Below are 16,954 nucleotides of genomic sequence, written 5' to 3' on the forward strand. Positions count from 1 at the left end.
TCAGTGCACATGCTCCAACATGGTGAGCCGTCTTGATTATGTGGGAAATGCAAGTCCAACCTCTTCTACCCTTCATTTCCTGTCCCTTTCTCTACTCTCCCATCAATAAGTGGCCAAACGGCAAAAAAATCCAATCAATTCCGCCAACTGACCATTTTGGGATTTGGACTCACCTGTAGGAAGAATAGGTGCTGTGTTATGTCTTGTACCAACTCCTCTTCAGCATTCTCTGGGTAAAACTTGGCCAGGAAATGAAATACTATAGGCCCTTCTTTGGGCATATCATGATCCAAAACCTGTTAAAAACAGTAATTCAGAGACATGATGTGAGACTTGCCAACAGTTGTGGAGGGCATTTCAATTTATTACAAATTGCTATTTTTCTAAATTATTTGATACACATTAACAAAATAGTACTAAAAAGGTACAATGGCACTACCATGTTTTTTTGTGTTTTTTTGGACATGCACAGTAGTTCTATGGTATTCCTGGAAGTACCTTGGAATAGCATGTAATCATTCAGTGTCATAGTATTACCATCTGATATTCTAACTGTACCATGGTGCTTTACAATGAGGTTTGTTTAATCTATATAATTATACATTACATTTTGGTTATAACTATCAAAATGTTTTATAACAGCCCCAGATTATCTTTGAGAGCAATAAAGTTTATGATAAGGGAAAATACCCTCTTGTCCATTTTCAGCCATGCCACAGTGTCTTTGACATCATACTGTAAACCAAAGAACCAGTTTTCCCTGAGTCCCAGCGTCCGGCACACCAATTCAAACAGATCCTTCCCTTTCCACTTCAGCTGCCCAAATGAGATTTAAAAAAAGCAAAAAGATGAGTAACATGAAGGTTTAAAGAAGTGCATGTTAAGCTGCAGGCTGGATGTGTGAATTTTCAACCAATTTAAGGGAAGCAACTTAAAAATTCCCTAAGGACAGCAGTAGACTAATCGAATTCAGATTGACCACAAAAATGAACAGCACCAGTATAATGAACAACAATATTTTCTGAATTCACCCATTTCGACAGACTATGAGGACACAAGGGAGAAGAACTAAGTATCATTACAAAGGCAACAATGTCAGCAAACGCATTCATTCATTTTCGGACATATCAGTCCATCTTTTATCAGCCCGACCTGCAACAAAAGGCTGGAAATGAATTTGCTTATTCAATTGGTGAAGGGCTAAGCAGGCATCTCAGTAGCTAATTTATCATTAAAATGACTTTAATTGTCTTGTGCAAATCCTGTGTACTTCAGCAGAATCAATATTGCGGTAACAAAACAAGAATAAAAATGGAAAATGCACAGTGAGGTCCAAAAGTCTGAGACCACATTGAAAATCTGTGATTCAAAATCTAATTTCAACCAGGAAATAAACAAAGTTTTTGAACCAAAGGATAGCCACAAGAGAACACAACACAGCTGCACACAAAACTGAGAACAAAACTTACTAAACATGCCTGAAGAGTTTGTAGTCGAAGAATTTATTAATTTCTATGCCCAGCCTTAGTTATTTTTGTTTTTTGGACTGATGCCAGTTTACAGTGGACGGAGCTACCCATGTGATGCCGAAAACAGAAAACAAGCGATCAATAGAATGTACCATCACTAGTCACTGCTGGTTAGGACAAAAACTGATTACCTTAGAAAATATACCTTTTATCACGTGCTGTTTGCCATCAGTTTAGGGCATGGTGTGACTGTAGCTGCCTATCCTCTATGTTTCGGTTTGATTTCGTAGTACTCAGTTAAAAAAAAAAAAAAAATAAGGCTGGGCATAGAAATGCATAAATTCTTTAACTACAATCTCTTCAAACATGTTTAGTAAGTTCTGTTCTCTGTTTTGTATGCAGCTGTGTTGCGTTCTGTTGTCGCTATCGCTGTGGAGGACCTGTTTTAAAATAAACAAAACTAGCCCCAATGTCATGAGGGCGCTGTGTGAACTGTTGTTCTCGTGCCTGATCATGAACACACAACGCAGATCAACGGTCAGTGTACTTTTGCATTCTTTTGAAGCTTGAAGAGGTAGTCACCATAAACTGCCATTGTATGACATCACTTAGTACAAGCATTTTTCACAATTTCTCCCTTTGTGTTAAGAAAATGAAATAAAGTCATAAAGGGTTATAACAACACAGGGGTGAGTAAACGATGACGGAATTTTCATTTTTGGGTGAACTACCCCTTTAATTTGTACCAAACACTATGAAATTCAATAAGTTAATAGTGAAAATTTTAAGTTTTAACTCGATGTAATGATGATAATATATTTGGTAAAGAAACATTTTGTATTAAATTAGAAAAGAATATGAAATAGAAGCATTTTCTACAGTGAACTTCACTGTATACTGTGGTACCAAAAGTGCTACAATTTAAAGCAATATTCACATTTTATATTTATACTTTTTAGCATTGAATGGATTATACAGTAAATATATTCTATAATCAAAATTTCTCTCGCCTCGTCCACCATATCGGATACATTTTTCCACCGAGCTCATCATGGTGCATTCTGGGAGATGACATGATGGTCCGAGGTTAGTTATGTTGATATTATTAACTACTTTAAGTTGTTAAGACAGCCAACAACTGCACCAAAAGTCACTTACAATGCAAGTGAAAGTTGTCAGTCAATAAACGTTAAAATGCACACTGTTTCAAAAGTATAGCCACAAGATGCAAACATTACATGTGCTTACATGGTTTTAGTATGATAAAAATCAGGGATTTACTGGCATTACATCATTATCATGACAACAATAATGGACATAACTTTACACATATTAGGTTAGTAAGCAATTTTATTACAATAAAATCATGTTCACATGATTTATGTTTACATTTTGTGACTATACTTTTGAAACAGTGTAATGTTTCAAACTGGCCCCATTCACTTCCATTGTAAGTGTTTTACTGTAGCAAATTTTTTTGCTCTCTTTAAATAAACAACGGACTATTCATCAACTGTATTAAACATTAAGCTGTTGCAACTATACATTTTCTTGGAAAATGAGAAACTAGAGAGATAAACATGGCCAGATTAATTTCAGACATTGGAAAGAGCTGTCCTTTTAATAGACACTTTGAAAAACAGAGCACAGAAAAAAGGAATGCAATCTGCAGGAGTAAATCAGTAGAATAACATTTAGAAAACTCATATACTGAGAACGATTCCCTTGTGTAAGCATCTATGCTCGATTTGGCTTGTCGTTAATAGGGTTTCCTCAAGTATACCAGGAATCAATCTGGACCCAGCCATACTATATGTTGTCTCATCAACAATATACTTCTCTTATGTCATCCTGGATTATTCAAGTTTATAGCATTGAGCAGAACAAACTTGCACCTGTGACAAGTACTTACAACTTCCACTGAGTACTGCAAACATCATTAACAATGCAAACCTTATTAGCATAACATGGACAGGTTCAATGCCCAGTTTCATTTTTCCTAATGTTTTTGTATGAGAACATGTGACAGTATGCTGCCATCCAGAGTCCAACCAATTAAATATGCTGATGCATCCCCTCCAGGCAGCTGACAGGCTGCATTCAAGAATGACTGTCAGCCTGGAGCAAACAATTGCAGAGAGACTGAGCTGTGTGTGTGTGTGTGTGGAAAAGTGAGTGAAGACTTTTCTTAATATTTAGTAGTTGTGGCTCTTAAGGTATAAAAAAAAAAAAAAAAATCCATTAAAAAAAATAATAATAAAAAACAAAATAAATAAAATAAAAAAAAGCCATACTAGCACGATAAATAAACTTCAAAAACAGTTACCTCAAAGTCAAACTCTCTTGTTACCGCTACTGTCTGCTGGCTATTACCCCAAATCAGATTAGATTGACTAAGCTAAAGTAAAAGTGGTCGGTCTTGTTAACAACCCTTTCAAAACAGAGACATGGCTTAAACTAGATATAAGCCTCCAGCAAAAACAAAAATACAGATGCAGTCCTTTGCATGTCTATTTTTGATCCAAGTACAAAAGAGAGTTGCGTCACTAAAATCGCCATCTTTATTTAAATGATCCAGATATTGATAATAACAAATCACAATTTTAATCTTTTACTATGCCAGCAGGGGTGCTCATTCACGTAAATCGTTATTGACCAGTCACACAACCACTGATTGATCACATTAACAGGCCAAAAGAAAAAAAAAAAAAAATTTGACAAAAACTACACAAAAAACGAGAATCTTAAGAACACTTTTTATAGCCCACATGCTATTTGACTGACCCGTAGCTTCTCTACGAGTGTGCTTCTTATTGACATTTATGTTTAAATGTAGGCTACTAGACATGCCTCTGTCTAGTATGTCATCAATATTAATCAAACATGAAAACTAGTTTTTTTTTTTTTTTTTACATTTCATTGCTTTTTTCCATTTCTGAATGTTAACTTAAATATTGATACCGCTGTTTAAAACTTGAGTTGAGCTAAAAAGCACTGTTTTCTTAATTTGTATCATTGTTCTATTGCTTATAATTTGTTGCCATGTTCTTTATTACTGACCGTTTCCTTGTCTTGAATACTTGAGAAGCAATGTTTAGCTTGTGAATCAGAATTGAAAACTCAACAAGCCTTCATATATATTCTATACATTATGATGCTTAAACTGATGTTGTAAGGACAGTTAAGCAGTGGCGGATTTAGGCATGGGCGACATGGGCATTTGCCCAGGGCGGCATCTTGCGGGGGAGCAGCATGAGGCACCCACACAGCCCCGCCCCCCCCCCGTCAACAACTTTTGGGGCGTGTTGAATCGGGTTTCGCCCAGGGCGCCATACAAGCTAGAACCGCTACTGCAGTCAAGGATCAATAAAAATGGCATTCAAGCTTTTTCCACTAGTTTCAGAACTCACTTAGATCTTGGTTTTGTTACTCAAATGTCTGGGGAACATTTTCTGTCATTTTGAAAGGACATCACTGTATACCCAAGGGTTTAAAAACAGACTGGAAAAACATGAATTATGGTTTAGTTTGATGACTTCAGCATTGGGCTATTATCAGCTATCAATGGTGAGCAATGTCATCTCTACATGTGTGCAAAGAAAGAGCGAGAGAGAAAGAGAGAGCAAGCGAGTGAGCGTGAGCTAGAGAGATAATATAAGAATCTGTATTCTAAATCTATGCTGCCACCAAGTGGAGTTTAAGAAAAAATGGAGAATAACAAAACTGTCAAATAAACTGAAACCAGAATCATGACATATAACAATGGTCCAACATGACATATAACAAAGGTCCAAATTTATCTAATTATTTCGCATTATATTTTGGGGAACAATTTGCAAAAAATTATGGAAGGATCATAAACCTCTATTCTAAATTACCAAGATATTACTTCATAATTATGGTTTGTGACAGCTTTTGCTCTTATTACCTTTATAGGAATGTTTTGGGTTCAATACAACTTAATCTCTACAGTAATGCACTTACAATGGAAATCAATGGGGCAAGGCATTGCACCTGGATAAACGTTACAGTACACAGTTTTGAAAAAAATAAAATACAAGATTCTGCTTTTAAACCATTCAGATTGTTTTACCCATTATACTCCATTGTAAGGACATTTCTTAACTTGTTTTAAAACTGGAAAATCCCTTTAATATTTAGAGCAAATCAGTGTCACAAAACAATTTTTGCAACATGGCAGTGTCATTAAAAAGTCAACCAGAGCAATTCAAACCAAACATTTCGATTAATGTTCTCTTCTCTCCAAGGCCGTTTTGTTATGCATATGAAACCTGAGCCCTAAACCACTACATGTCCAAAATCCCATTAACACCTAAGGAATTACTGTTAATGAGTGTGAAATACCAACACAGCGAGAGAAGAAATAGAAGCAACACAGACAGCATAGGCAGAGAGACAGTAGACAGGGTCTAGTAGACAGGGTCTTGTGGACAGGGACGACCCTGTCCAATGAGATATTAACCGATGGTGCCTAGTCTGTCACACTGTTGTCTTACTATCATCCGTTTACCCTTAATTCATAAACATTCCCTGTGATGGTTTCTATGTAAAAAAATAATAGTGCATTATACTCATGGCACTCCAGGGATGTTATGTCCAGATGAAGCATAGGAGTCATCTGTCTGCCTGCAGACCTCCCACTGGTATCACCATTTGTAGAAAACAACTTTATACATGGAATGAAGAGTACTGTAATCCAAGATGCAGCTTGCTTTGTGAATTTGTAAACTTATATTAGTTTGTTTTCTCCCCAAGCAGTTCTGAGTGCTTTCTGAAAACTTTTTTTGCTGTTTAAAAGTAGTGCACACAAAAATCACAATTCTGTCCTCATTTACTCACCCTTATGTCGTTCTGACTACACTGTAAAAAATGTCTGTAATTTTAACGGTAAACGACTATAAAAATGCTACAGAAATAAAACGTTAATTGATTAACGAATATTAACTAAAATATACAGTAAAAAATTGTCATATTTTAAGACAATACAGTAGTTTTTACAATAATATGTTGTAAAAAAAAATTTAGATGTAAAAAGTATGATTTTCCTGTATAATTAATGGTAAAAAATTTACATTGTTTAACAAGAGAGTACATGTACTTTTTTTACAGTAAATTGTTAAAATTACAGTAAAATCAATAATCGTGCATTCCCACAATTCCCAACATGACCCATCAAATTTCATTATATTTTATGGGAATTATGTTTCTTATTTTTAATATCAGTTACATACATTGGGGTGTTCCATTTTATATATGATGTAGATTTTTTTTATGTTTATTGCATTATTTACATTTCTCATGTGTTACCCTGATGGTGTTTAATGTTTGTGTGAGTGACATTGAGCACTGTCTCTACATGTTTATTCGGCATGCTCCTGGAAGAGCCACTATTGGTGAACTTCATGTCATCATGTGTTCTTCTGTAATTATTACGGTGATTAACAATACCTTATAAAGTAAAAAGCAGATTTTTACAGTTTCAGAAGGCTAATATCAAGTTTATGATGTTTTTTTTTTTTGTAAATTTAACAATTTATTTAATGTTTATAGTGCCATCGTGGTCATGTAAATTACAACAGTTTTAAACTGTAAAATGTACAGGTTCTGTAAAGTTGTTTACATTTTTACTGTATTTATTAAATAATTATTCTGGCAACCACAGCTGCCAGGTTTATTTATTTATTTTTTTTTTTGTAAAAACAACAGGATTTTTTTTTAAAGTGTAGGTATGCACACAACTAACAATTTTCATAATCAACTAGTCGGCCATTTGTTTGAACGACTAGTCGGTGTTAAGGATAAAAATGTATAATTAGGCTCCGTTATGTTCACTTGTTATGACCCTAATTAGACACCTTTTAGAAGGATATACGGATGCAAAGTGCAGCAGATATTCAACAAATAAATAGGCTAATTAACTAATATTTTGTTGCACAAAACTATCAAAATAAGAAAAGTACAAAATAAGAAAGGCTCCAATACAGAGCGCACAAAACCGCTTATGCGCATCCTGCATGCAGAATGACATGCTTTAATGCAACCGGTGTACTTAAAGGCTATCCTCGCTGCGCACTCAAAAGCGCAGAGCTGCAAGATAATATTGCAGGTACATATCTAGCTCACAACATCAAGTAGTTTAAACCTTTTTACTGAAACTATTTAAGCAGTGTCAGACAAAATCATCAGAATACTTTAATCTCTCCACAGCAGATTACTTAAAAATTACTCACAGTAGAGGATTTAACGTATGACAGTGACAGTCTTGAAATGTATTGTTGATTCTGTGCTCTGATTGCTGTAACAGCAGTGCATAAAAAGACTACACCTTAAGCATTAAACAGACGAAACTTCTTGCAGAAGGGTTTTACTGTGCTGACTGTTATTAAGCACAGCAAGCTATCATCATGCAAAAATGCTCTTTAAGAAGTTGCGCCTCTTAATTAGATTATTGCGTCTCCCATTAAAACTACTACTAAAAATATTAATGTCAATGGTCGAACTCTCTAATTGACAAGTCAGTTGTTAGACGACTAGACAATTAGTTGACCACCCTGAGACATCCCTAGTTCTGAACACTTATTATCTTTCTTTTGTGAAACACCAAAAACGATTTTAGATAGAATGCCTGAGCTTATGCTTTCCATACACGAAATGTGTTTGGTGATTTATATTGATTTTATTATGGTGCCAAGCTCCAAAAGGACACAAAATAAACAAAAAAAAAAAAACACCATAAAGGTTTCAAAGAAGCAGTCCATATGACTAATGTGATTTGATTTGATTAGATAATGCACTATATACAAAGTCTTACAAAGACATACAATAGCTTTGTTTGTGGAACAGACCAAAATGCAAGTTGCTGTTTATTGAAAATCGTAACCTCTGCTGTAGCTCTCAAGTCTTGTTTGTGTTCACATTTTCCAAACTTGCTGCGTCACAATCAGTCACGTGACATACAAGAACCAATGCTTTAGGCCTCAATGACATCAAACCTGGCGCGACACTAAAGGTGCAATATTTTAATCAAAAAAGCACGAATGACATTTGAAAGCTTTTGTTCTGCTCCAAACACTGAACTATTCTATGGATTCAGAAGACTTGGAATACAGCCGCAGAGGCATCTCTGCATTAGGGGCTACTGGGGCTAAAACCCACCAGAGGTGGCACTGTTGTAAAAATACATATCATTATTATACATTTAAAGAAATAACCATTTCTGCACCTTAAACTTGTTTTGTGTGCATTATACTGTACAAGACACTACAATAGTTGTTTTTAATAAATTCTATGTTTAAGGTCTGTTGCGTTAAAGCCATTTAATCGTTCTCATTTGCTTTACAAGGGGCTAGCCCATCATCCTCTATGTAAATAAAGGGAGATCTGGAGAACATAATACACATGTACAACAAGCAATCAATGATAGCCTGAGGGGCACGTTTGCCTTTGCCCCTGAGCCAATCAAAAGCTTTGATCAAATGTACGTCAATCTAATACGATTTACGCTCTTATTGTACATGCGGACCTGTGTAGTGAAGATCAGAAAAAAAAAAAAAAAAAACATGAAATCACACTGATAATTTGTTGAAGGAAAAATGTAGTACCTTAACTTTAGAAAGCAATACAGAGATTAAACATTTAGGATCAGCCAGATGATCTGATCATGACTCAGCCTGGAAAGGGCACCGGAATGCAATCTTTTAACCTGGAGTGTTTCAAGAAGAAGATATGGCTAACTGCAAGTATAGCAAAAAAAAAAAAATCATTGTTTTACTTCCTGTGTGCTCTTTGGTGGGGACACCACATGGACCACAACCGAATTTAAGGATCTGAATCATCTGTCGGGATGACTGTCAAAGCATAAAGTAGTGGAATTCATGTTGAAAATGCTTGGGAAGGCCAATGTTGCCGCTCAGCTTGATGCAGGCCACAAATGTGCCATTAAGCGCCACAATCAGCAGACTGAGGAGAACAGGTATGTTCTTGGAAGAATAATAACATCATGCCTAAAACTTTGTGGCAAATGTGAAATTGCTTCGTGAGGCCAAAATGAAGCATCATCTTCTTCAAACCCTGGCATTTTAAAATGCATATTTAACACAATGTTAACACCATTTTTCCAATTCACTCAAAAGAACAGCTGCTCTGGCCGAGACTTCAGCTTGACGAATCCAGAGGCCACCAGCTTTGTGCTGGAATTTCAAAAGCAGAACAGTGAGTGCTGTTTGAGAAAACAGCGATGATATAAAGGAGTGACTGGACCAAATTCGAAAAGAGGACGGGTGGGACAGAGTGACCATAAGTAAGGCATACGGTCTGTCCATGCATCTAGAGGATGAGAGATTCCTACAGCTGTTGCAGTTTTTTCTGAGTTGATGCCTGAAGTGGACATTCTTCACAGCGTTCTGCAAAAACGAAGTGTAGATGCAGTAGTAACTGAAACACTTAAAGATAGAGTCTGTCAGTTAAGAGAGAAAGCAGATGTCATCACCCAAGAGAGAGAAAACGTTGGGAATAAGCAGAGAAGAGCATGTAGGCCCACCACAACCATAATGATAGAGGCATGTGACAGTATTAGCGCAGGTGGATGAGAGATTCTGTCATTGCAAGCATCTTGTCGCAGCTCAGCTTGTCGACTGCACACTCTTCAAGAAAAACACAAAAACCTTTCCCAGAGCTGAACTACAATGTGCTGTCACCATTTGGCCAGCCCTAAATGCAGGTAAATTAGAAACTGAACTGAAATCGCTGTACAATCAACATGAATTGTACACACGAAATGCACCGTCTCTGTTGAAGTTGATTTATGAGAATAACATTCAGGATGCTTTATCTGAAACTGTGATTTTGCTGAAGATTGTCACTACCACGGCTGAGTCAGAACGAAACGTTTCAACTTTGAAATGGATAAAAATGTTTAAAAGAAATGCCATAGGCCAACAGACATTAAATGCCCCTTGCCATGCTTTCCAACGAGAATGAATTTATTCATGGATTGAGAGATTTTGACAGAACAGTAACTGACAAGTTTGCCCAGCTGAAAGATCATCATGCATCATTTCTTTTCAAATGACCTTAAATGGTATGTCAAGCTGATTTTATTCTAATATGTTGCTGGTAGGCGTAAAGTTGAAGCGCACCACTCATCGTGTTAATGAATTGCATTTTGTTGCTTTGTGTTGTTGTTGATGCATTTGTGTGTATTAGATTACAATAACTGCAAAATATTCAGTGTCTTTCAATTTGATTCATTTTGTTATGCTGTTCATGTGGGTTGGTGAGATAATATCCATGCCTTTGACGATTTGCCTATATAGTTTCCTTTCACAGTCACTTGAGCTTTTTGACTTGGATGTGTAAGTTTTATTGGTGTTTTGTGCCGAGATGAAATTATTAGCAATGGTTGGTTAGGCAAGTGATTGTGTGTGCCCCACCAGAAATAATAAGCCTGAGATGCCACTGAGCATATGGACTAGGGAAGTGCTACGTCGGTCGACTGATCAAACAACAACTGACTTGTCGATTAGTGACGTGGAATACTAACATTCATATTTTTAGTGGTGGTGGTTAGATACACAATTCTCAAATTAATGGAGAGAAGCAACTTCTCGGAGAGTGTTTTTGCGTGATGATAGCTTGCTGTGCTTAAAAGTGAATAATAGTCAGCACAGTAAAACCCTCTGCAAGAACTTTAATCTCTTTAATGCTTTAAGTTTTGTCCATTTATGCACCGCTGCTGTTACAGCCATCAAAGCATCACATCACACATTACAAGACAATCACATTTGGATGTTAAATCTTCTGCTACGAGTAATTTTCCTGTATCTGTAAGGTGTTGTGGAGAGATTAAAGTATTTTGCTGATTCTTTCTGACACTGCTTGAATAAACAGATGCAGTAAAAAAAGGTTTAAACTGCTTGATGTCGTGAACTAGGGGTCAATCTCAATTCAAAGAACGTGGAGAACGGGCTTGCATTCTTATTAAGACCGGTCTTGCCAAGCATCCTTAGAAGAACAAACTCGGAAAGACAGGAGGACATAGAACGCATCTATTGCGAGCTTTAAGGTGTGCTGCGGTCTTCCTGTTGTGCAATTAACTGCCACAGCACATTTGAATCCATTGAGAGTACTACTGGCATTATCACACAAGTGAGGTTTTGCAGGACTAGTGACACATTAAAAAAATAAAGTCTATAAACACTCATTTTCTCCATGTTTATTACTGTATTAAAATGATGCCCCACCCAAAAAAACAAAACAAATGTTGATGGAGTCAGACTTTCGCAAGCTTACGACGGGGAACTCTTGAGGAAAAACAAAATGATAAATATCCTTTGTCTGCCACCATAGTACCGAGTTCTTGCCCACAAGTCACCATCCGATGCATCCTCGATGCGCGTATGCGGTTTTGTGCCGTTCTGTATTGAAGCCTTTCTTATTTTTTCTCTTACATTGATAGTTTTGTGCAATAAGCTGTTATAGTTATTTATGCAATATTTTTAGTTCAATATCCCTGAGTCACCATGTTGAAGTGCTGCACTTAGCATCGTATTTTCCTCTGAAATATGTCTGATCGGGGTCACGTGACCAAAACGGAGCCTAATTATACATTATTATCCTTAACACCGACTAGTTCAAACAAACGATAGACTAGTAAATTATGAAAATTGGTAGTTTTGCACATCCCTAATATGGACTACTTTATGATACTTTTATGGTGCTTTTCGTCCATTTTGAAGCTTGGACAAATAATCATCCAATTTAGTTGTATTCAAAAGAACAGTTCAAACATTTTGCCTAACCCAATTTGTGTGTAACGTAAGAAATTAGAACTTGGTTGGAAGTACATGAGGGCGAATTTGATAAATGATAACAACATTTTCACTTTTCGGAGAACTTTTTTTTTTAAGCCCACTGAACTGTCTCTGTTTTTATGTAAAGCTGCTAGAGGAGACAGCCTTGATGCGGCTCACCTGGAAAAACAGGTCAAGCCAAGTGCCTTTCTCAAGGGCAAAATGACAGTGAGCTGAGAGTGGAACACAAATATTAAACCACCAACAGTGTGGTGCCTTCAAGTTAAAGGAATTGTTCATCCAGAAATGAAAATTCTTTCATCATTTACTTACTCATGCCATCCCAGATGTGAATGTCTTTCTTTTGCAGAACACACACACACAAAAAAAAGATTTTTAGATGAATATCTCATCTCTGTAGGTCCATACAATGCAAATTAATGGTGACCAAAACATTGCAGCTCCAAAATGCTCATTAAGGCAGCATAAAATAATTCATAAAACTCTAGTGGTTTAATCCATGTCTTTTGAAGCAATCTATTCATTTTTGGGTGAACTATTCCTTTAAGCTTACATGCCCAAATTTTCACTGATTGTTAGTCTTGGCGCCCCATCTAGTGGACAATATTGGTAAATCAAACCTCTTCTTACAAACAACATAAACCTGTTGACTAACTAACTATCTGATGCATTTCTTAGGGTGAACTCACCAGCTTGGGCTGACCTTCCTGGTTAAAAGCTACAAACTGACATTACTGGAAACAAATGTAACAAAACTGTACTGAAAGTGCATCTCTAATGGCAGGAAGTTCTCAAACCACCTGTTAACTGATAACTAGAGGCTAGATACACACTGTCCCCCTTTACTTCCTCCGAAAATCCATTGTGCATGTAAAGAAACAGAGGGAAAACAAAAACCAGTTTACGAAGGGAAAAATATAATCTTTTAACCCCATCTTTTAGTATACAAAGTACATAAGCTATAACAACTTAAGTTTAATGACAAACCAGTTAATGATAAACTACAATTTGCATTGTTTGCTAATAAGTGAAAGACATCTGCTAACATACATTATCTTATTAAGTAACACTTAAATACAACTTATAAGTTATTAGCAAAAATGCAAATGAGCTAATTATAGTGCCACCTTGAGGACGATTTCACCAAATTTGGTATACTGCCTAATTTTGGCAACCTGTAAGTGCACCATAAATTCCGTAACGATCAGCCATTCGCAATGCAAGTTATTAGCTGCTTAAATTTGACTGGCTGGTGGCACCATTTTTGGTGATTTGTCAAATTGTTTTTGTAAGGATATGTTAGCGTGTGACCCAGAGATGATGCATGCCAATTTTAAACATTTTCACTCAAACAATTGCAGAATTATAAGGAATTTTTAGCTGTAGTGCCCCCTATTTGTGAAATAGGACGAAACTTTGCATGCATCTTCAAAATGTTCTGATATCAAAGTATTCAAAGTTTCATAAAGTTTGGACTTTGCGTTCAGAAGATATAGGTCATTAAGTCAATTTGGGCCACACCCAAATAATTAATTAGCTAATATCTTCGAAACGATCTGACAAATCACAAATCCGAAAATCGGACAAACGGCCTAGGAGGAGTTCACAAAAGTAGGTTTTTCAGAAAATCCAAATTGCTGGAAAATTTTTCCGGGCGGAAAGGAAATCGGAGATATACGTATTGTTTGTCTTGAACCAAGGTATCAGAGGAAATTCTAGCCCTTACAGTTGCGAAGATATGAGCCAAAAAGTGAAGGTGCTTATTATAGAGACATCTTGAGGTCGATGGGGGGGGTGTGCGCGCCTGAGTAGTGGGGGGGATTTAGGACCATCCTGCCAATTTTGGTGTCTCTAGGACTTACGATTTTGACTGCCCATACACTTTTAGGGCAGGAAAAAAATAAGAAAATCAGTACAAATACAATAGGGTTCCAGCACCTTTGGTGCATGGACCCCTAATAAGAAAATCAGTACAAATACAATAGGGTTCCAGCACCTTTGGTGCATGGACCCCTAATAAGAAAATCAGTACAAATACAATAGGGTTCCAGCACCTTTGGTGCATGGACCCCTAATTATCAGTTGAATTGAAACATTTACATTTTAGAATTTCTCCCTTTTCCTTTCATTACTGCATGCATTTGAGCTGGCACTGACTCCCCAAATTTGTGTGAAACCAGTTGATTCATGCCCAGTATGATTTGAGAATGTTCCAAAGAGCATCTTGTGTGTTTTAATGGAAACAAGAAAATCTGACCCTTCATACACAGGTGTTAAAATGGTCAGTGTCACAAAATCATTCGTGACCTAAAGTGCAGAGTATTTAATGTCTCAATCACTTTAAGTCATATCATTTCTTTGTTTAACCATTTTTCAAAATTCTAATCGCAGATTTTCAATGTGGTCACAAGAGTTTTGAAAAAAACGCTATAGGTTTTTTTTTTTGGTTTTTTTTAAAATAGCAATCACATACATGCAAAGCACTCACCTCACAACTGAACTCCAAGTCTGCATCCATTGTAACAATTTTGACATTGAAAGTCTTGGCTTGCTTCTTCCGGAGGGAACTGAGCCCCATTTTTGATGCTAGCACACTTGCCATAACATGGGAAACCTTCCTCCTCTTCTTACAAACAACATAAACCTGTTGACTAACTAACTATCTAATGAATTTCTTAGGGTGAACTCACCAGCTTGGGCTGACCTTCCTGGTTAAAAGCTACAAACTGACATTACTGGAAACAAATGTAACAAAACTGTACTGAAAGTGCATCTCTAATGGCAGGAAGTTCTCAAACCACCTGTTAACTGATAACTAGTGGCTGGATACACACTGTCCCCCTTTACTTCCTCCGAAAATCCATTGTGCATGTAAAGAAACAGAGGGAAAACAAAAACCAGTTTACGAAGGGAAAAATATAATCTTTTAACCCCATCTTTTAGTATTCAAAGTACATAAGCTATAACAACTTAAGTTTATTGACAAACCAGTTAATGATAAACTACAATTTGCATTGTTCGCTAATAAGTGAAAGACATCTGCTAACATACATTATCTTATTAAGTAACACTTAAATACACACATCTGTGTCAAAATACAGGCTTTTTTTTTTTTTTTTTTTTTGCGATTTGACGACATTTAAAGTCGTTAAAAACTTTTTTTTTTACTATTTGTTGGTTTCATGCCTTACTAAAACTCTCTGTCTGAGAACATTTAATGTAGTAGACCAGAGATGAAAAAGCTAACTTTCTGAGCCGATGTATGATAGGTCATGAAGAAACTGAAAATAAATCTTTAAAAAATCTTTTTTTTTTTTTTTTTCTCTCTAAATTCAAGCACCATTAACTGGTGGATACTGGGTGTATATGTGGTGCACTATGTGATGTCATTGATTGGCCCTCCTGAAGTACCTCTTTCTTTCTCCTCCCATTTTTCCTCTCTAAAGCATCACCTTTTCTCATACCATTCTGGTCATGTCTACAAGAGGTACTGTATGTCCTTTCCTCCCATCTAGATGGCAGCATTGGGGTCCTGCTGGCACAGTATGTTTTCATTTTTTTCGTTCGCTTTTTATAACATCTTTATGTTCTGTATAACATCTGTTTTGTTTTTGCTTTGATAGTTGTGACGGAATCGCGCTGACAGCTAGTAAACTGGTTGCTAACTCACCTGGCGACCTGTAAACACAGCTGAATTCCTGTTTAAACACCTGACACATACAGCTGCTGACTATTTCAGGACAAAACTGCAGCTGAAACGTCGTGTACGCGCGCTCAGCTGGCGCGTGCACGCGGAGGCGGGCGGACACATGCGCACTGGCGCTTCATTGAGCTTTACTGATGTTACAATAAAAGACTCTTGAACAATAATAAGTACAGGGGGAAATTACATTCAAAAGGAAATGATTGCAAATGAAATATGAAATATGAAATAAAAAAAATAGTAACAATTCAATTAAAAATAAATTAAATAACAAAAGAATGAATATTAGACACAAAAAGAAGCACAAAAAGGAGTTTAAATGTGCACTCAGTATTTTTTCCACATTTAAAAAATGTAACTCCTAAAGACATGAATTGTAATTTTGCAATATATGTAGGAAATCATGACCACTCATATTAAAATGAAGACTCCAGTCATATCAGTAACCTTATAAAAGCTGTTTTATTCTACATGGAGAGGGTCCCCTCATGGGGGCTGCCATGTTAAAATCACATGACCAGCCAAATACTGCTGGCTTAATCTCAGTAACTGTCCTGCTATTTGACACTTTCACTCATTGATTAAAGTAATCATGGCTGACTGTGAATACTAAATTTCTGCAATGGCATCTGGAACTGAAAACTATTGATTTTAAATTATGCTGCATCCAAGCCGCTAGGTGCCAGTCCAAGATGACACTAAGACAAAAGTTATTAAGTGTACATTTAATTTCCCATTTTTAATCATAATAATAATAAAAATATCCCTGACACATAGGCCAACAGATGTAAAATAATCTAAAACTTTTTAAATGAAAATTCCTAAATTTACTTTTAGAAAATTTACTTGTGCATCTAGGGTAAAGTTTCTATATAATTAATGTTTGATGTTCTTTATTGATTACTTTCAAGTATGATGCTGTTATAATGATTTGTTTGTTTTAAATTGTT

The 16,954-nt window shown here is 36.2% G+C and overlaps 1 protein-coding gene across 1 annotated transcript in view; it reads right to left on the minus strand.

Annotated features, from left to right (window-relative positions):
* LOC127430264 (merlin-like) overlaps positions 1 to 16,042 on the minus strand; it is a 60,307-nt gene extending 44,265 nt beyond the window's left edge. The window contains exons 1-4 of the mRNA XM_051679962.1: positions 15,972 to 16,042; positions 14,790 to 15,151; positions 691 to 816; positions 174 to 296 (exon numbers count right to left, since the gene is read on the minus strand). Of these exons, the coding sequence (XP_051535922.1) occupies positions 174 to 296; positions 691 to 816; positions 14,790 to 14,903 (363 nt within the window). The 5' untranslated portion in view covers positions 14,904 to 15,151; positions 15,972 to 16,042. The remainder of the gene's footprint in view (positions 1 to 173; positions 297 to 690; positions 817 to 14,789; positions 15,152 to 15,971) is intronic.
* Positions 16,043 to 16,954: the final 912 nt, after the last annotated feature.

The sequence above is a fragment of the Myxocyprinus asiaticus genome, chromosome 3, assembly GCF_019703515.2.
Source record: "Myxocyprinus asiaticus isolate MX2 ecotype Aquarium Trade chromosome 3, UBuf_Myxa_2, whole genome shotgun sequence".
Lineage (NCBI taxonomy): Eukaryota > Metazoa > Chordata > Actinopteri > Cypriniformes > Catostomidae > Myxocyprinus > Myxocyprinus asiaticus.